The 20,103-nt window shown below is 46.5% G+C and overlaps 2 protein-coding genes across 9 annotated transcripts in view; one reads left to right on the top strand and one right to left on the bottom strand.

Moving 5' to 3' along the window:
- Positions 1-264: 264 nt before the first annotated feature.
- SENP8 (SUMO peptidase family member, NEDD8 specific) lies at positions 265-7,516 on the bottom strand. Of its 6 annotated transcripts, none has more exons than XM_086757621.1 (5): positions 7,432-7,516; positions 6,840-7,045; positions 3,676-3,918; positions 3,427-3,595; positions 265-2,481 (listed from the first exon to the last, which is right to left on the bottom strand). In XM_086757621.1, exon 5 carries the CDS (start codon positions 2,436-2,438, stop codon positions 1,800-1,802), a length of 639 nt encoding a protein of 212 aa, XP_086613747.1. In that variant the 5' UTR covers positions 2,439-2,481; positions 3,427-3,595; positions 3,676-3,918; positions 6,840-7,045; positions 7,432-7,516; the 3' UTR covers positions 265-1,799. The 6 variants fall into 6 exon arrangements, with proteins under 6 accessions (XP_086613747.1, XP_086613748.1, XP_086613750.1 ...); XM_086757622.1 differs by having other exon boundaries at positions 3,445-3,595; XM_086757624.1 differs by lacking the exon at positions 3,427-3,595 and having other exon boundaries at positions 3,685-3,918.
- Positions 7,517-7,703: 187 nt separating this feature from the next.
- The window catches only part of MYO9A (myosin IXA), a 183,755-nt gene continuing 171,355 nt past the window's right edge, over positions 7,704-20,103 (top strand). For all 3 annotated transcript variants that reach the window (XM_086757146.1, XM_086757145.1, XM_086757144.1), the window contains exon 1: positions 7,704-7,841. The gene's annotated coding sequence lies outside the window, so the exon portion shown is untranslated. The remainder of the gene's footprint in view (positions 7,842-20,103) is intronic.

The raw sequence follows: 20,103 nt of genomic DNA, 5'->3' as shown, positions 1-20,103 counted from the left end.
GATTAGGAGATTAAATCAGCCCGTATGGCCTCCTCACTATCACACAAGGAGCTGCCGGAGTTGTCCCCAGGCTCACTGGCTCTCCACACCGATTTCTGCTCGGTTTCACCCACTGCAGGGCACAGAGCGGCTGCCGAGCTGCTGCGAGACCCAAGGCTCTGCCCGCGAGTCACAACCCTCGTGGCTGCGACACTGTCGCACAAGAAACAGTAGGGCAGCGGGAGCCACCGCGGGTACCTACGCAAAAGACAGGACGACGCTGCACATGGTTTGGTTTGTGTTTTATTTCAGACCCAGGAGAAGGGCAGCCTCTCACGGTAGCAGTGACGCTCCGGTGAAGCCCCGCGTGAATCCTCTTCGGTGAGCGGTTTGATGCCATTTTGGCTCCATCCGAGCAGTGGAAGGGGTTTTCCAGGGAGGCGCTCAGTGGGATGCCCTGGCCTGATGGCTGCTCTCCTGTCCGGGCAGCCTAGGAAGGAGGGGAACGTCCCTGACCCTCGTTTCGCCCCATCGCTGTCTGTGTGTGTTTGCTTGGGTGTTTTGGGAGAGCCTGGGCTGTGGCTACTTACCTTTCTCTCAGCAACAGGGGAAGTTTAAGACCTTTCTACAGTTCATCACCCTTGGTGCTGTGCTGGATACGCACTAGTGTGGCTGGGCTGGCAATACGATGGGTGAAGAGCTCCGGGTTAAAAATAATCCTTCCTCCTTTGCTTTTCCAAGGGTTATATTTAACCTGGATTTCCCTGATCCAGTTGGCACGCTGGGGTGTGGTTGCTCTGCTAGACACCACCTGAGCAACCTGCTCTTTGCTTCTCATGAGGTTAGAGATTACTTCTTATCCTGCAAGGACATCTCATTTTAATTTTTACTTTTCCCACTGCTAAGCCTGTCTTTAACAAGAGGATCTGCTCTGAGATCCCAACCATCACCCAGCACAAGAGGAAAAGTGTTTCCATTAGAAGTGTATTAAGGACTTTGTGGGCTTCAAGGAGACCGCAGTTATCTTTGGCTTTTATACCTCAAACTCTGTCCTTTTGTTCTCCCTGTGTTTTTTTTTATCTCAAGTAACAGAACTGGTTTTGTGCTAGAAGCAGCGATGGCATGGCAAACACTAACGAGGGCTGGGGAGTGCTGATGAACACTCCCCGAATGCAGACGACCTAAAATCGTAATGAAAAAAACCAACTTCAAAGAGTGAGTGTCTCTTTTCATCTCAGTTAAGTTTCCTTTCCTAGGACTGGGTTTCTCAGCTTCCTTTTAATCTTGCAGCAGTTCAGAGACAGGTTTTAATTTGTAATAAGAGCAAGCAGGAGTGGGGGCCAAAAAAAAAGCTATCGCTGTACAGACAAGGAGCACCTGCCTGAAGAAAACTTACTTTCTTTTTGCCCTGTTCTTTAATTAATTGTAGCATTTCCTTTGGAGTCTCATCTTTTGACATAGAAATCTCAAGGTCAGGTTTTTAGGGGTAAAAAAATCCTTGCTGCTAAATCCTAGACTGCTCAAATACCACTAGTGGGAGGCACAAATTAGAAATAGCCAGGATAAAGCGTTTTGGGCTTGGTTTTAAAGGGCATTTGCTAAACCTGGCTTGGAACAGCAATGCCTGTAGCCAGTTAAAGCCACCTAACGAGGGCGTGTTGCCTGCTGGGCAAAGGTGGAGAAGTCTTTAGCAACCCATTTGCCACAGCAATTAGTTTAAAAATTCACCATTGAGAGGAGGATTTCTTTGAAAGCAAAGCGAGGCACATCAGGAAGGCAGTTTTTGGCGGGGGTGGGAAGGGGCTGGAGCTGCATCTCGATCACTTCTGTGCCAGTTTCATGATGAGAGCTTTCCACTCCGATCTCTTCTGCGTGATGTAGGAGGGGGTGAGGAGCTGCAGCAAAGGCTCAGGCCGCTCCCTGAAGTATCCCTGACATAGAGCCTCCGCGTTGCAGATCACGTACATCCCACAGTCATAGCTGTTCTGCTGGGCAGGTGCCTTCTCCTCCACGAAGGTCGCTTTGCCCCCTCTCTTGCCCAAGAAGGCCTCCAGCTTCCCCGCCACTTGCTTGGCATGGACAGAGTTGCATTTACTGTGGGAGTCGTAATGGGAGAAGCACTTTCTGTCCCTGAAATAAACCAGTAAGCTCCAGTGGGTGCCCCCAGCGACCTGGTTTGAGTTATCATTGATAGGCAAGAACACCAGCTTCTTGTGGAGAAGGTCCAGCGGCTGGAGGAATATGGCTATTTCTTCCTGACTAAGGGCACATTTAATGAACTGAGCCACTTCGGGGCTGATGAAACAAACCTGATCGCTAAATTCTTGGAACTGGTGGTTCGCGAAGTACTCAAAGGCGAACCCGATGATGTGATCGTTAAGCCAGTTGGGGGGCTCCAGCAAGGCAACATCTGACTGCCTCAGCAAACTGTCCATGTAACTGAGAACAACAGGGTCCATCCTGCACAGGTCGGGGCTGCAGCACGCCAGGAGACGTCAAAAGCTGAAACAGAGAAAGGGAACATGAATGAAGGAATTAGATCACAGCTGGGACAAGATACAGCACAACAAACATCTCAAATTCCTTCTCAGCAAGCAGTGAGCAATAGCCCAGGTTTCCTAGATGGGTATTTGAAAGACCAGTGTTTGAACCATGTGCCAGAGGAGCAGACGGAGGACAGGCAGCTCCTCCTCTGCAGCGTGTGACGGGTTGGGCTGGGCTCTTCTGCTGCTTTAGGAGCAGTGCGTGGCTCTGATTAGATAAACCTGTCATCGTTATGATCTCAACCTCAAAGCAAAGTGATTTCAAAGCAGTTCCTGCTTGGGAACTGTCCGCTGGTGTTTTGGCGTTTCAGTGTTTCACCTGCACTGTGACAATCACTGCAATTCTTTGCAGCACTGGTATTCCTTAAATAAAGGTTTTTTGGGGGCTGTCTGACAGGCACAAGCTCCTTTTCGCCTAGCAGACAGTGCCACAGCTCAGTGCCAGACGTGTGACCTGTTCCAGGAAAACCTGCTGGCCCACCAGCACAGGAGGCAAGGCGGCGATGAGTAAGGAGAAACAAGGCAAAACAAGACCACAAACAAACCAGTTCCCTAGCATGGGAATCTTTAGGACAACTCCACATAGCTGGCAGAGATTTCAGTAACTCAAGTACCACTGAAGCTGGATGGTCTGCAAAATACCTATTGTTTTGTAGCTCAGGTTTAACTTGCCAAAATTTGCTCACAAAAGAAAGCACTCCTGGGTATGCTGAGGGGTGAAGATCCCTGTGGGCTTCCACTGGTGATGTCCACCTGTGACCGGTCATGCCAACTGCTCTTTCCAGTCTTATACTCTGTTATTTGTCTAGGCTACGTTCTTCCCTCTTAATCTGCACCTGATTCCCGCAAATGGAGGCTGCTAATCCTTAAAAAGGTGCCTGGAAATCCAAGTAGACTGTAGCACCTGGTTCTCCCCACCCACATGTTTGAGGATGTACTCAAGGGACTTCAACAGGTCTTCCAGGCAAGACTTCTCCTGACTCCTTTCCATTTCCAGATTATCCAAGTATCCAGTAATGCTGATCTTTCTACGAGTCGTACAATTCCTTTTCTGAAGCTGTTGCATTTGCTGCCTTCATGTCCCGGGGAGATGAAAGTGTGTTTTAAGAAAGACATTGCACAGCACGCTAGGAGGTGCTACTCAGTAGACAACACTAAATACCTGCTGGCACCAGACTAGGATTTGGGAGGGGATCTTCCAAGGAGAAACTGGTGATTTAAACCCTCTCTATCCCCTCTGGTTTTCCTTTTGCTCTTGCATCCCCCAGCCCGGGCTCCTCAGCTGCTGTGATTCACCATCAGCCCCAGTGCTTCTCTCCTTGCCAGGATATAGCTAGAAATGCGCCAGCTGGGGACAGCGGTGACGTGGAACTGGTTGGCCTCACCCTTTTCTCATCTGAGCCAAATGCAACATGAAAACATCTTAAGATTTCCCAAAGCACCGTGTGAAAACTAACAACGATAAGATCACTTCAATATGATTCACTATAAATAAGAACTAATTATCCATTATGATAGGGGAAATAAAAAAAAAACCTAATCAAGCGTTGTGTTGTTTACATATTAGGAAGAAGTAGATTTGTGCTTCTTATTGCGACACAGAGAATGAAAAAAATCCTTCCTGGCCAGGTATGCATAAATTAAGAGAGATTTATCTCTAAAAAATCTTGGCAAGGTCACATGGCATGTGACTTGTAAATAACAGCATGGATGAAGCATGCTGCATGTGTAATACGTCGGAAGGAAGGGCTGAGGTAGAGTAGCTGGGGCTTGAAAAAGGGAATAACTTTGTGTGTCGCTGAGAGATCCGAGGGATGCCAAGCAGCAAGAGTCACTGGAAAGGAAGGGGAGCAGTCACTGTTATTTATACTGAGCCACACACAATGGTATTTGGACACGCTTCCTACGTTAATGAACTCAAAGATTTCCAAGTTTGTGGAGCAAATGCTTTGCAACAGCCTGCAGTATAAAAACAAAACAAAAAATCCAAACCAAGTCGCAGCAGCTCTGTAGCATGCCGGAATGTAGTCTTGTTTAAAGAGCTGTACATCCTGCGAGCCTAAAAGCAACCAGTTTGCAGGTTTAACAGGGCTGCTGCTGAAATACTTTTTGCATGTGCCCATACAATGCGCCAAATTTTCCTTTACTGCATGTTTTTTTCTGCTTCATCTTCTCTTAGAGATGTACAAAATACAGCAAATAGCTTTCCAGTCGAGTCCAAATGGAATTATGGGCTAGGGAAGGGAGCGTGTGTCCTGTTAATTGTCCACTCTGCAGAAACATAATTTTTTTTTTTCCTTTTGGTCAAGAAAGAAAAAAAAAAACAAAACCAACAGATATTTGGCAGCTTCCTACAGTCAGGAAGGGAGAATGGTTATAGCAAGTGCTTAATTGCCACTAGCTACTACTTTTAATTTTATTGCCATCTGGTATTTGTGAAACTGCCTGTGAGTTCCGCAGGATGACTCACCGCGCGCAGCTAAAAGGAAAATCCTTCGTAGGCTGGGACACCTTTCAGAGCCACTTAAGGTAAGCGGGGAGGACCAAAAAAGCATAGTGGAGCTGTGAAAAGCCATCAGAGAGGTGGTTTTGTTCGGGACAACTTCCCCATTAAAGCAAAGATGAATCTGCAGAGAAGCCAGGACGTGGATCTGAGCACCTTTGACGTTAAGGGGTGCTGAAATCCAGTCGCAGATCGCAAGCTGCTCTGCTCAGACACAGCCAGGATTTGCTTCCTGAAGGCTCAGGCACACTCTGTTCAGAAGTTTTCATAAAAATAGGAATAAATACTGACACAGGCCTGGAACATTTGTTGTACGTTGTCAACAAGAGTCTTGCTCATTCATTTTATTTGCATATTAGTAGCTGGAATTTGTGCAAACTCTCTGTCATCCTCAGCTTCTCGGACGGATATTCATCTGCCCCGTTCTGAGCGCTGAGATGAGAACACCGGCGAGAGAAAAAGGAACACTTCAATAAAAACGTCATCAAGCCAACCAAGACGAAACCGCCCGTTTTGTTTCTGGTTATTTGAAAAGGGTGCCGTCTTGAACCAACCTGGCCAGAAGTCAAGTTTCCCTCATCTCTAAGTTATAACAACTTAACAAATAAGCTGCTGTCGTTAGCGCAAGTTTGATCTATAAACTGATGGGACTCCTTTGCATCCAGGATGCAACCAAGCCAAAGCCTGTGTTTTGTAATATGTGGACAAAAAAAGCCCAAACCTGTTATTTTCACGGCATTAAAGACAACTGCCTCTGCACGTACTTGTTGCCTTGCACTCCAAAAGCAAGACTTGAGAGCCAGCGAAAGAAACTCCCTAGTAATTGAGTGTAAATAGGCAGCGATGGAGCAAGGAGAGCATAAGTTAAGGATGAATCAGATTCCTAAAGTCTATTTTAATAAATTAAAGGCGCTAAGAACATCCAGAGGGAACATTTTAAGGTGCCACGTCACTGAACTCCTGTACCAAATTTCAAGAATATGTAAGTAAATATAAAAAGCCACCTGAAAGACAAATTATACAGACTTTACCAGGGAAGAGCAGGAGGGACAGAAAAGTTTTTGGCAGCTCGGCTGAGGTCTTTGGAACAATCAAAAATAAAAAGCCCCACGGTTTAACCACCAGATCACTCACTTCTACTGCAAATATAGTTTTTAGACACCATGTCTGGGCTACCGGCACCTCAGTCTCTGTATTTATCTGCCTCCTAACAGAGTCAGAGAAGAAACTCAAGCAAAATTAAACAACTAAGCCAGAAAAGCAGCATACTTATCTACTCTTCTGTTAAATATAAGCAATCTCTTTGTAGCCTATAGATTACAATTCCTGGACAATACAAGAACAGAGCCTTTGCGGGTTCAATAGGCTCTGAATGCCAGACTCAGAAGAAAACAAACATTCATAGTTTCTGCACACACAATGACCAAACCTTTCAGTTCCTGATAAATTCCCCAAACCAGACACGTGCAGCTGCTTTACACAACCGAACTCCAGAACCCTGCTTTGTTTCACAGCATCTCACGGGGCACTAAACTAAAAGCCAGAGGAATTACACCCAAGGCCACGAAATCAAATGCGTTTTGGGGTTGGACTAAGCATTAAGTCTGACAGGAGAAAAACCCAGCGACCTGAACTCCTGAGGATTAGAGAAGCCACCAGCTCTCGCAGAAGTAACGATGGGAAACCACTCCGCTCGGATCATCCAAACGATGTTGAACCAGACATCGATGGATAGCATTCACCTGCTCTGAGGAGGAGTTTATTCAAGACAGTAGTGGGAAGTGCTGGGAGGGAATATAATTTGCCTGAAAGACCTAAAGGTCGCAGGAATTCGGGCACGAGAAGGAATTTGGCCAGAGGAAGGGATTCAGGTTGTCACTGCTCTGTGGACCTGCGGTGCCAGGGCAGAGGAGTGACGGGCTTCACCCCGAGCTTCTCCTGGCGCTGGCCGTCGGTGCCGGTCGGGGTCAGAGCACCTGAGCAGCCCACCGGCAAGAACTTGCTTGTCCCGCTGCTGCTTCTAAGGAAATAAGTGAGAATTAAGGGGAGAAGAGGGGAGAGGGCCCACCTGGGCTGGCAGGGCCGGGGTCGGGGTCGGGGTCAAGCCTGGGGTGGGGTGCAGGGCCTGGCCCGACCGGCCGGTAGCGCCGCTCCTTGTGAGCCCACCCAGGCCAAGCGGTGCCCAGGCGAACCCCGCGTGCCGGTAACGCGGCTTTACATTTAACGATTTTAACCGTTTTCCCCTTATAAACGCGCGTGAAGCCTCTGGGCTCAGTGGAGGCCGGCACAGACCCCCAACGGCTGCGGCCTCCACGGCAACCACCGCCGAGGCCCTCCTGACACCGCTGTTGCCGTGGCAACACGGGCCGAGCCGGGCCTGTCCCTCCCCGCGCCGCCGCCGCTCACCTGCCGCCGCATAGCCCGCTCGCCCTCCGCGGCACCGGCCGGTTGCTGCGCGCTGCCGTAAACCTGGCAGCGCCGCGTCGTAACGCGGGGTGCGCGCAGGCGCGGGAGGAGAGCGAGCGAGTGAGGAGGCGGGGCGCCGCTGGAGGGGCGGGGCGATGGGCGGGGAGACTGGAGGGGCGGGGCAGGGCGCGCGCCTGCCTCCGTCTTCCTTCCCCCGCCCCGGGAGGCGCGCGGGCGGTGGCGGCGGGTGCGGGAGGGAGGCGCGCGCGCGCGCGGGCAGGCGGGCAGCGCCTGGGCGGCGGCGCGAGAGCCCAGTGTCCGTTTCCCCCCCCCGCCCCCCTCCCCTCAGCGGCGCCGCGCGGGACCCCCCTCGGCGGCGGGCGAGGGATGCGCCGCGCCCCGACACCCAGGTGAGCGGCGGGGCGGGGGCCCTGGGGGGTGTGAGGGGGGAAGCGGCGGGCGCGGTGCTCTGCGGTCGGGGCCGGGGGCGTCGCACCCCGCTCGGAGTGAGGTGAGCCCCGCGGGCGCGGGGGAGCGTCGCGCGGAGCCGGCGGGAGCCTTTGTTCGGCGGAGGAGGGCGAGTCCCGCCGGTGGCGTGGGCTCCCCCACGCCCCGCCGTCCCCGCAGCGGGCAGAGAGGGCTGGGCCCGGGCGAGCTTCGCCCCCACGCGTGACCGGCGGGCCCCCCCACCCCCCGCCCGGCGGCCGGGTCCTGTCCGCGGGCCCCCCGTGGGTTTCCCCACGCGTGAGAGCGCGGAGGGTGGCAGCGGGGCTGCGAGTTTTTAACCCTCCGGTGCCAACACGCTGCCGGTTACACCCATTTTGGGGTGGCTCTGACACGCGCGACGTGAAAAGAAAACAGCCTGGAGAGGGGGCAGCTTTTACTGCCCTCCGTGTTTCCAGCGTCCCCAGTGGGGTCTGTGGGGCTGGCGTCATCCCCAAAGCGCCCCCCCCCCCCCATCCCGCCACGATTCGGGAAGCAGCCCTGACGCCGCGGCGATGGGCACTGCGACGGGACCGGCTCGCGTCCTCGGCCGAGGAGCGGTCGTTACGGCGCAGAACGCGAGCGACGTTGGCGGTTCCCGTCTCGACGAGACGTTTCTGTTTTCAACGCAGAGTTTGAACCCGCGGCAGCTCGCTCCCTGCGCTCCACACCTTCGTGGGAGCCCGGCTCTTCTGAGGGCTCCGACAGTCCGTCTTTCCTTCTGGAATTTTCCTAAATGCAGCCAAAACGGCCTTTCCTTTCTTCCCCCCCCCCCCCCCCCCCCAAAAAATCCTGCGACGTGACTTGTGGTAGGACCTGCCGCGAGTTCAGAGCCGGGCGTTTTGCCGCCCTTCTGCTTATAGATTGGCTTCCTCCTCCTCCGTTTATGCTTTCATATCCCGAAATCAAGCTGAGATTAATAAAGTCGGGAGCGTGAGCTCAGCAGAAATCATGGCTTTCACATCCCTCGCTGCGGCGCGCGTTACCCTGCCCGTTGGCGTAGAAAAAAAAATAATCACGTATGAGCGGAGTGCTGCTACAGGGAGAGAAAACAGCGCAGTGTTCTGCTAAATCGTTAACGAGGCGCTTTAATAAATCACTTCGCGAATAGATTATTAGTTGGAGAAAAGGGTTTTTCACCGACTTGAGGGTTTTCCCGGCTCTTTTCCTCGGGGAGCGCTAGGAAATGACAGAGGAGCATCGTGTTCTTGTCTCTTTGGGCCAGACCTGTGCGGATGCGGTAGCGATGGGCTGCGAATGCTTAAGCGCGACCTTGCCGAGCTGCGCTTGAACCACGGGTGCCGGCAAACTCCGGTTGGGGTGAGAGAGGCTGCGTTATCTCTGAAGAGCATCTTTTCTGCAGCCCATCGCGCGATAATCACTATTTCCGCTACGTCGTTGAGTAAACTCATTCATTTCAGTGACTTTTCTGGTTTGTTGTTTTTGTTTTTTTTTTTAATTTTTCTAAATTAAATTAAGAGGATTTTCTTTGCGTTTTCCCCTCATGATGGCTCTCCCAGCCCTCGCTCCTGGCTGTGGTTTTTTTCATCCCCAAGACTGCTTTGGGAGCTGTTGGTCCAGCTGCTGACGGTAGGGAAGGCAATTCAACTGCCCTTGCACATGACTGAAAAGCTTTTGTTTCCTGGGTTGTCAATGATGATGCAAGTTTTTTTTAAAAAATATTTATTTATGTATTGCAATCGATATATAAATCAGGAGGGCTTTAGAGCTGTGTCGTCTTTATTGAGAGGCCTATGGTCCAGCAGTGGAGCCTTGGAAACACTTGAAAAAAGGTTTATTTGAATACTCTGGTTCTCTTCATTTTTTAGAAAAGTATTAAAATGTAGGCTTGGCTTTGCAGTGCGTGCCTCGGGGTTGTTTCTTCTGTGCATCTGCAGCTCCAGTTATGATTTGTAAAGTGCACGTTTTTACCCTTTTTTCTTCTGCGTGGGAGAGCTGCGTTTTAAGATTTAAAGGCATCAAATGGCCGATGTGACCTCTGCCGTTGCGATGTCTTTTACAAACACTGGCACTTATGTATGCCACCTAAAACTCAGACTAGCAAGCTTCTGGCATCCTTTACTAGAAAGTCTAACCATTGAAGTGTTGTATGCCTAAATTATTTTTCTCTAGGATGCTCATGGCGATTTTAGCCAGTGTTCATCACGTTTGCAAGAAAACCTCTGAGAATTTGAAGCATGTGGAGGTCAGGCGCTCGGGAAACATGAAACCTGAGGTTACCTGTGCAACCTTAATTTAGCCCATTCCAAGGCAGGGCTGTACGAGAAATCCTAATTGCCCATGTACGCCACTTGAAGGACTTCATCCAGGTCCAGATGGAAGAACGGATTGCTCCTCTGTGTCGCCTGCAAGTCAACAGGGGGAGTACTGGGAGCACAGGGGTGGTGCTGGTTTTCCTCCACGGGTTTTGCAGCTTGGTGCTGCCGGGCAGCTGGTGAGGAAGACCAGGGTTCACCCTTACAGCCTCGGGACCAAGCGCGCCGCTTAGTCCTGAAGCCTTAAATACCTCGAGTCTAGCAAAACTGCGAGCAGATGTGACCTGAGAGTTTCTAAAGCCATTAGGGGTGGTGGTTTTAGATAGGTGCAACATGGCTGTTTTCTGCCAAATTCTAGTTTTCACTCAAAACTGTGGAGCTTTTGTGTAGAATTCTTTTAAAATACATTTACTGGGGAGAAAACAAGGTCGTTGAGCCGCTTGAAGTGTCCTAGCTGGTCTAACTTGATTTTAGAAATTCCTGCATCCCGCTGGTTTATAAATAAAACGGGATTGCAGTCCCACTTGCATGCGAAGTGCTCGAGAAGTATGAAGGCGGACCGAGTGCTCGAGGAGAGCTGCCGCATGCAGGAAGGAGCCCCGCTGGTTTTAGACGGGTTGTTTTGCTGTCGCGTCGCCCTGAGGCTGAAGGCATGTTCCTGTGTGGTTTATGAAGCTCCCGTCCTAGTCCCAGGTTTTGGCTCCCCAAGATGGGCAGGATGCAGGTTTTGGCTTTAGAAGATGGGATTTTTTTTTTTCTTGTGTTGAGGTTAAAAAGAGCATCTTATTTTCTCAGACTTGGGTCCTGTGTGCCTACGTTTGCTTAACTTCCTCTTAACTGAATGGGATTTCTCTTTTTGCTAAACAGTAAATGTGATTATAAATATTTAAAGCATCACAGCTTAAGTTTGCAAATTTGAGACTTTCTCTAGCATTCCTTTGGACAAAAGCAGTATCATTGGAGATTCTGGTTGTGTCCGGGTAGTTCCCTGCTCTGGGAAGAAGCTTGTTAATTGTTTGGGCTTCTAGCTGCAAAAATATTTATGCAAATATTATGTTTTCAGGTTAGATGGCCAGGATTATCACAAAGCTTAGGTGTGGGTTTCTCATGGAATTGTAAGGAAGAAACGTTGCTAGTGGTATGTCTGTAGATTGTGAGAACTGAAATTATTTTTATGGTCTTCTGTTTTTCTTCACACAGACCAAATTTTTCCATAGGCTTTGGGGATATGTGTGAAGGCACAGGTGTTCATGATTCAGAATATATAAACCAAACATGTGAAACTCTTGCCAGGTAATGGAAAACAGTAGGAAAAAAGGGAAGTGGAATAGTCTTTGTTTTCTGTATGTGGCTCTTTAATATTAAAATCTTGCTACCGCGTTTGACAGGTCGAACGCTGTGGTGTGATGTACGTCTCACTCCTGTGATTGTGATCATGTCTTCACTTCTGTATCTTGGGAATTAGACTTCTACAAACCGTATGACCTCAGCAAGTGTCAGAATTCAGAATGGAAGCATATTGAGCAGTGGTTTTAGAGTTGAACTCATTTTTGTATCTGTAAAAGATTATCAAGAGCTTCGACTCTACTAGTCATCGTGGTAGCGTTTGTTCTTCTGTGGGGAGGAATCCTGTAACAGGTACCTATGGAGAAATCTTATAAATGAAGTGAGAGCTACAAGTGCTTTTTATTTTGGAAAACCCCCATGATTTCAATGCTACGCAGTCATGCGTTGCTGCTTCTGGGCTGGACTTTTTTCTTTCCTGTGCTTTCCTCCGATGGAGGATCATAGGATCACTTAGGTCAGAAGGGACCTCGGGAGGTCACCAGGTCCAAAATCCTGCTCTGAGCGTGGTTGGCTGCAAGGTCAGACGGGGTTCCTCACAGCTTTAGATGTCTCACATTGGTCGTCTTCCATCCGTTGTTTGCAGATGGCAAGAAGAGAAGGGGTGGGGAACAGTTTGAGCTGTGTTAGGTGGAAAGTGTCCAAGGAGAATAAGATTATATGTGACTCGTGGCAGTCCTTGTTCGTGGAGCACATCCTTCCACTTTCAAGTGTGTTAAACTGCCATTTTGTGCTGCATTTCCATTATTTCATTAAGCTGATCTAGTAGCAGGCTTCAGATCAAAGAGGATCTGACCTAGCTGAAGTTAATCTTGGGAGGGGAAGGGGAATAGTCCTCGCCTGGGTCGATTTACTGATAATCAGCCTGAAGCTGGCAAGTGGCTGGTCCTGCAGCGTTTTGGTGGAAACTCTTTAGAGGAGATATGGTCACACGCCATTTTTCTAGGCAAAATGAAATAACAAATAAATATCTGTAGATTGAAGGATTATCGTTACTCCCCTGATTCCTTTCTGCCATTAAAATCTTGCCTTGCAGTTTCTCTTTAGGCATGGATGGGCATCACTTTGGAGGGAGATAATGGATCTCTTTCTTGCGTAGGGTTCTCATACGCCTTGGCCATCCACACCGTGCCAAGGCATGGCTTGGCACCAGCTCTGTAAAATGAAGCCATGATGACTCTGTTGGCGTTTCTTCTCAGCCCATTTTAGGGTTTCACAGCCTCATGAAGAGATGGAGCTAGGTCTTCTACCAAACCCATTGTCCATCAAGGCAGATGAGTCTTAAGGCTGGCTGTAGGTGTAGATTGTCTAAAGTTGCCTGCGTCGAGGGGAAGACTGGATCAGGCCCTTTCAACCCTGGCATCTTCCATGGTTCAAAGTGGGTGCTCAGCTTCTCTTAGAGAAACCATCTTGGTTTCCATCCTACAACTTACAGGACTTGCTACAAGTACCTCGTAGGACCGTTGGGGAATAGGTGATCTGCCTCGCTTGGATACTGCATACAGTAGCAGAGGAAAAATGAGTTTTAAAATACACAAGTTGTAATGCACGGAAATACTGTATTTGGTGTGTAATGGGCTGCTAGTCAGTAGTTTTACTTCTTGACAGTTAACTATTTCAGACCCAGTGCAAATACTGATTTTTCTTATGCTGCTACTTCGGATACTACCTCTATGAATGTAAAAATGGCAAAAATTTGCGGCTTTCAGTATCAGATTTGAATCTTGCTTACTGATCTCTCCACCTTGAATTGCTTCTGTTATACTGCAGAATGACCTTGAATCGGTGGTGGGGTTACTGCTCCTTCGGCTGCCTGTTTAGTCTCTGCTTTTATCCACCACACCCTGACGATCTGATGGTCCCTGTGCTGTTTTTTATTCAAAATTCTTACGACTATCTTCTACTACTTGTAACGGATGACCTTTAAAAATATGATCCTAGATATGATATATCACGCTTGAGCATTAATGGAAGTGGAGCGTCTAATCCCTGTAGATCTATCTGTGAAAAACCTGAGCTTTAAAGCCAACCCAGACCATGAATGTTTGTGATAGACCGCCAAGAATTCTCTTGCTGTATTCGGCATCTACGTGGTTGGTTTTGAGGGATGAACTTAAAACAAGCTAACTGAAAATATTTACTTTAGAAGACTTCCGTACACCTACTGTCTTTTCATACTTTACATAAATACGTAGACAGAAATAAAATTCTCAAAAATGTTGACATTTTTACTTCTGCAGTGTCCAAGAACTGTTACGTTGGTTTATGCTTGTTGGGTGCACGGCACAACCTCCCCCTCGAGGAATTAGTAAATTATTTAATTGTTAAGGAATGTAATCCTATTAGGCAAAAAATTTAAATAAATTATTGAATGCATTAGAAGCATAGCACTCGATTAAAATGATGTCAGCCAACTTTTAAAGTTTCGAGAATAAATAGAAGAGGGAGGTTATGTTGGTAAATAACCCTTCTGTCTACAAGCAGGAGAGCTGGTCCCTGCTTCTTAATTCACTGATGGCTCAGTAAACGAGGGATAATTAGGTGGGTTTTGTTGCTGCTGGTGGTTGTGGTAAGGATGGCTGGACAACTCCTGCTCGAAGAAGGGACTTGGACAGATGTTGTTTAAAACCAGAGCTGCTGTTTCTTCTGCTTCTTCTCATCAGAAAATAAAGAAACAGCCCTGCAGTGGGAAGGCCTTGCTGAGGGAGATGCAGTGGACAGGCGACTCCATCCGGATTTGGGCCACCCTGTTTGCAAAGCGAGGCAAAACGCCTTGGTGAGCAACAAGGGCACGCGCTATGTGTTTCATCCTTCACGGCAAGACCGTTGCATAAATAATCTGTACAGGCAGGCACTTGCGTTTCATGTCAGAAGAGCAGGCTTGTTCTCTGTGGCCGTTGCCTCGGATAATCTTATCCGGCGGTGCTTCACCGTGCCCGGAAGGTAGGCAAGGAGACAGGAGGACAATGCAGAGCAGAGGTCAACTCTGAGGTGCCTGCAGCAGATAACGAGGAATCTTGAGAGTATTTCTAAACTATGAACAGAATGAGGTAACCCAAAGCGGGTATGAGTTTATAAACAAAAACTACTTTTTCTGCTCACTGCACAACCTTGTTCACCTCTTAGTGATTGCCAAGTGCCTCTTGACTTGTCAAGGCACAGGACCTGTTTCACAGCGTAGCTGCACTTCTCCAAATACATCCCTGATTTCACTGCGATCTGCAGTGATTTAATTAAGGAATTTATTAGCAATAATAAATGTCAGCAGTAATAGTTTTAAAGCTGAAATGGTGCCTCTGAGAAATGCATTGCCAAGGAAGATGGCCGAACAGCAGATGCCCTTCGCTTGCCCCACCACGTTTGCTCTCACTCTGAAGAGACATGGACTCGTGCGTTCTTTCCGACTCACATAATTTTTTAACTACAGGAGGGAAGCTGCAGGCCTGCCTTCAGACATATTGTTTCTGAGTTCAGCTCCACTATGTATTCTGTTTGTATTCCTTTCCCTCCATTCATGTCCTTTAAATACTGAATAGCCATTGCTATTTGACTGCAGTGAGCAATACAATAAATATAAGGGGAAAATAAAAATATATTAAAAACAAATCAAAACACCCCCAGCAAAGGGGGTAAGGATAATGAAATAGAGAAAGGTGAGCACCCAAGTCCATGTCTGCAGTATTGAGTATTCATCCTCTGACCTAGAAGTCTTTCCTGGAAAGAAATAAGATCTGAAAACTGAAACAAGGAGAGGGGAAAAAAAAAAATCCTGCCTGAAAATTTTCCTGTATTTTGTTCTTGTTGAAGGAAGGTGTGAATCCCACCTGCAGCGTTTGCTGGCTGGGATTTTAGCAACATCAGGGGTTTCCTCCTCTGGTTTACTTCTTTGCAGTGCAGCTGTCCTACTTGAATGTTGCTTTCATTTTTGTTTTATCCAGGAAGATGTGAAACTTGAGGAGTAAAAGCTGAATGAGAAGTTTTATGCAGTTGTTGCAGTCTAGCGAAAGGCTCTGGTGCTAAATATGAACCATTTTCAATTGTATGCAAAACTCGTTAAAAAAATCAGTTCAAAAGTAGCTCAGTGTTGATATTTGTGATTCAGGCTGTGTGGTGGGGAGACTGCAATCTTCTCTCTTGCGTTGTGTTTATTTTCAGTAAAAATGAAGTCCTTGAGAGCATATCTCTTATTTCAAGAAAAAAAAAAAATTAAAACCTGCGGAGATGGATTTAAAATATTTGAGGTGCCGTTTTTCTGTCTTATAAATACATTATTTTTACTTGAACGTGGACTATCCTCTGCACCAAGAAAGGATTTTAATTTTTTTTTTTTTTTTTAAATAGGACTAGATCAACTTTCTTTTCTGCTGTTTAGGCTTTCTGTGAGCATTAATCTACATACTTTTCTTTCAGGTATGCTCTTCAGGGGGTGGAGGGGACAAGTATTCAAAAAACTCAAACAATTTTCCTTAGGTGAAGGTTCGTTACAGGTTCAGATGCTGCCGTTATTAGCGAAACTACTGCCAGCTGCAATTTAATGTTCTAAATGTATAAACATTAAATTCCTGATTGTTGTGGAAGTATGGGTATCCTGGTGGGCACCTTCTTCAGGAACAGCCTCTTGAGATGGGGGCTCTTGGAACTTCAGAGATGGGAGAAGTGAAATGGAAGGAAACGAAGCTCAAAACTAACAAAACCAAAAAAATTAATCAGGTTTAGTTTTGGATTGTTGCATTAGGCTGTAGTGTCATCCTTAGGTGAAGACCGAGACAGAAGATGCTATTGGGGCACGGAGGGCGTGGGTCAGGCCAGATCAGACTTGGGGGCTTTGAGATCACCCTGTGTGTTTTTGCTGGTGTCGCTGAGGATGACTGCCTCATTCTGCACCTTCCAGTGCTCAACAGCTCTGCAAATTCAGACCTAAACTGCTAAACTGTTTTTTTTTTTTTTTTTTCTTTTGTTTTGTTTGGGTTTTTGGTTAATGTTTGGAGGATTTTTGTTTTGTTTTCTTTTTTTTCCCCAATACCTAAAAATAACCACCACTCTGGTCACCTGGAAGAAATTGTCGCCTGTTGGAGAGGCAAGTAGGAAAGTAAATTTTCTTTGTTTACTGATAAGAGTATTTTTTTAAAATGCATTTCCTTTCCTCATTCTCTACATGCCTTCTGATTTCTCGAGAAACAAGGTGTGGGTTCTCCTGGTGCCTTAGTGCAGAACTGAATTATTCTCTGCGTTTTGTGTGCGTGCTGACGTACACAGCAGTGCAAGTCCTAGGTGGGTGAAGTTAGCGTGGACAGCTGTGCAACTGTCTATTACTTTGAGGAAAACCGGCATTTTTCTCGTGTTACAAAGTGTGCCCAAGGGATTGGTGTTGCAGGTGAAATTTTCATTTGGGTTAGCTGCATCATTCACTATAATGTGCCTGAACATGGTGAATACACATTTGCTCTTGCTTTTTTTTGTTCCTTTTCTAATTCTGTTTTTGTTCTGAAGCAGTTAATGCTGCAGCATATGTTGATTTTTTGGGCAGAAACAATACGAGGCAGTTGCTGTGGTCTGCAGGGTGTGGCTCGGAAAGGTCTTGTTTCTGATTGCCTTTGCTAGGCTGAGCTGGGAAGGGCTAATTATAGAGACAAACTGGGGAAGGAAGAGAACGGGGTCAATTAGAGCATCCAGCACAGTTTCCTTTAAATTAGTGGTTGGGCTGGATAGATATAAAAAAAAAAAAAACAAAAAACAACCAACCAAACCAAAAACAACCCACCAAAAACACCAACAATAAAGAAGCATGGAGTGAGATTTCAAATGCTCTGTTGCAGAGCAAGGTCAGGAGCTGGAGCAGATGTTTTGCAGTTTTGGTTTTATTTCAGTAAAGAATATGTTGAATTAGTAGTTTTATTACCAGAATTGCCAAACTGAACTGAAAAGACAGGCGATATTATTGCTGTTTCTCCTCTTTAACATGTTTTTGAAGAGCAGTAAGTTGTAATAGTGCATGAAGCGAAGAAATACTTTGGCCCCAACCATTGAGTAAAATTAATTTCCTGTGTAAAAGGAATTGTGTGATAACTTTAAGTCTTTAATACTCAAGATATTATGTTTTCATAAAAAGATTACTTTGCCCCCTGCAACTTGTGTAAATGTGAAATGGATCTATTTTGGACATGTGTTCTCCCTAGTTGGAGAGCAAACTGGGGCTAAAGTTCTTTTTCTTGAGGCTGCCTTATGGGTTTAAAAGTGTGGGTTTTTTTTCTTTTATTTTCTTCTTTTTTTTTTTTTTTCTTTCTAGATTTATGTATGAACTAACTCAGGTTAGAGGACACAGAATTTAAACAGGTGATGCAGAAGAGGTACGAGCTCTTGGCTCATAGCTCCACAGGTGTGGAAAGCAATAAACCGCTATGCCAAATGGAGTTCATGCAAGTCAGTAAAAAAAAACAAACCCAAAACTTTTACAGTGCTTTTATGAGATGATCCTTTCAGTCCCTTAACACCCTCTTTTCTCAGTTTTTCTCCTTTTAGGAAAAAAGCCTTTGTTGGCGAACCCTCCCCCTTTCTGCCTTGTATTTTTGCTTCTCCTTTGCCGGACTGCCTGCCTGGCAGCATGCAATTACCGAGAATTGCTGTGCAGAGACAGAGATGGCAGAGCAGGGAGAAAAATCCCAAGTTTCATCTGTTCTTTTCAATCCAGATTGGCAAGTTCCTTTTGCTGGTGTTGTGACTCATCCTGGGCTTGCTTGCTGGAGGCCGCTTCTGGCAGGGCATCAAAGGAGCAGCCCGTGCTTTCAAACCAGAGGTGAACCAGGACCTTCCTTGAGTGAAGGCTGTTTTTTCTGGTCCTGGGATCTCTCATTGCATGGAAGACTGTGAGATGTGCCAAAATCTCAATGGAATTTGTGATAAACTCAATTAATTTGTCCTGAGGGTGAGAAGCCTGCTTTGAGCAAGACATGTGGTTGTCCAGAGAGGGATGGGTTGGAAAAGGCCCTTTGAGATCAATGATACAATCAGTAGAACAGTTTTGTCACTTTTTTTTTTTTGTAGAGCTGATATGTAGTGTTTTAGTCTGTTAGGCTAGGAAGGGAATTTTTAGTTTTATTTCTCCTGAGGGTGTAGGTAGAGGTGCGCTTTGCTTAGGGCTGTAATGCCAGCAGAGACTCCTGCCCTCCTCTCCTTTGTACTCCTGGTAAAACTAACAAAATAAATGCTTCTCCCTCAGTTTTGGTTAAGTCAAGTTAACTTTAAACCTTTGAAAGATAAATTTATTTTTTGATAAGCTTATTTATTTGGCACAAGGAGTGCGAGTGATTCCACCAGGAGGAGTTTAGGACAGTGCCACCAGCAGGGAAAGGCACAGGTGGACCTAGGAGAGGACATCAGTCTGTGGGCTATGTCACCAGTGACTTGGTGCCAGAATTTCCTCACTGTGAGCTCTACTCTTGTTTTTAGTGGTGTGGTTTTTTTTTTTTTTTTTTTTCCCTAACTGAACTGCACTGTCAATGTGCTGTATGTCTCTAATGTTATTTTATAAACAGTTTACACTAGTATGTAGTATTTTTAGGCTTATTCCATTTATTTACTGTATTGCCTGTGTGCCCCCAGGTCTCTTGCAGAAGAAGTTATTGCACACAACTTCATTGCTTGAGATGGATCCTTAGGGTCTACCAAGGAGGGCAACAAAAAACTAGGTTAGTGCGAGGTCTTGGTAGACCGACAGCTCTAACTCTGGGATATTTCTGCTTTGTAGGTGTCATGTAAAGGAGAGAAAAACTTGAGAGCAGATGAAAAGGTTGTATAAATATTTAGAGGCTGCTTCTTTCAAATATGTGAAGGGAGAGTCTTGGGAAATAATGAAAGTGATGTGGTTTTTTGTTTGGGTTTTTTTTTTTTTTCCCTTAATGGGTTGGAAATGGAGATTGGCATCTTGAGCTGGCAGAGGAGTCAACCTCTTGATAGTAATCTTAAGTTATACACAAGGAAGAGCCTTACAGGTACAGATTAAAAATGCAGAGTTAATTCAGTAAGGAGGTATTAGAATACAAGAGAAGAGCAACGCAGTCATATAAAAAATAATGATTTTTTTTTTTTTTTTTTTTTTTGCTGCAATGTCCTGTCAGGTTGCCGTTCACCTGAGCAGAGGGAAGCTGCTCCACCAGCTGACGCAAGTGCCCAAGAAAGGAGTTTTGCCTTTTTCTTTTCTGCCTCTGTTGGATTTAGCCCCCTCAATACTTATTTAGACAGTGACATTTCTAAATACCATATCACTCTGGTTCCTCTTTTCCTGCCACGTCACATACATGTTTTTCTTTCATGCACTTGGTTATTTCGTGTGTGTGACAGCGTCTGCAGCACAGAGCTGTTACGATTTTTGTATCCCCTCCATATTCTGCATCTGTATTGTGCAATCCATGGAGTTTTGGAGGGCTGCTATAATACTTATAAATATATTTAAGCAATTTTTTTTTTTCCTTGCTGGTGTTGATGCATTGATCTGTGCATTCCCTTCTCTCTCTTTGTTGCACAATTGTTTTTTATAATGTAGAACATCTTAAAACCAAGGTTTCTACTTTTT

The sequence above is a fragment of the Chlamydotis macqueenii genome, chromosome 12 (assembly GCF_036417535.1).
Source record: "Chlamydotis macqueenii isolate bChlMac1 chromosome 12, bChlMac1.mat, whole genome shotgun sequence".
NCBI classification, from domain to species: Eukaryota; Metazoa; Chordata; class Aves; order Otidiformes; family Otididae; genus Chlamydotis; species Chlamydotis macqueenii.
The sequence above is the reverse complement of the archived record's forward strand: the minus strand, read 5'-3'. Positions and strand labels throughout refer to the sequence as shown.

Bases quoted from the DNA above. Each gene is read 5' to 3' on its own strand.
- SENP8 (XM_086757621.1), bottom strand. From the start codon at position 2,438: ATGGACCCTGTTGTTCTCAGTTACATGGACAGTTTGCTGAGGCAGTCA.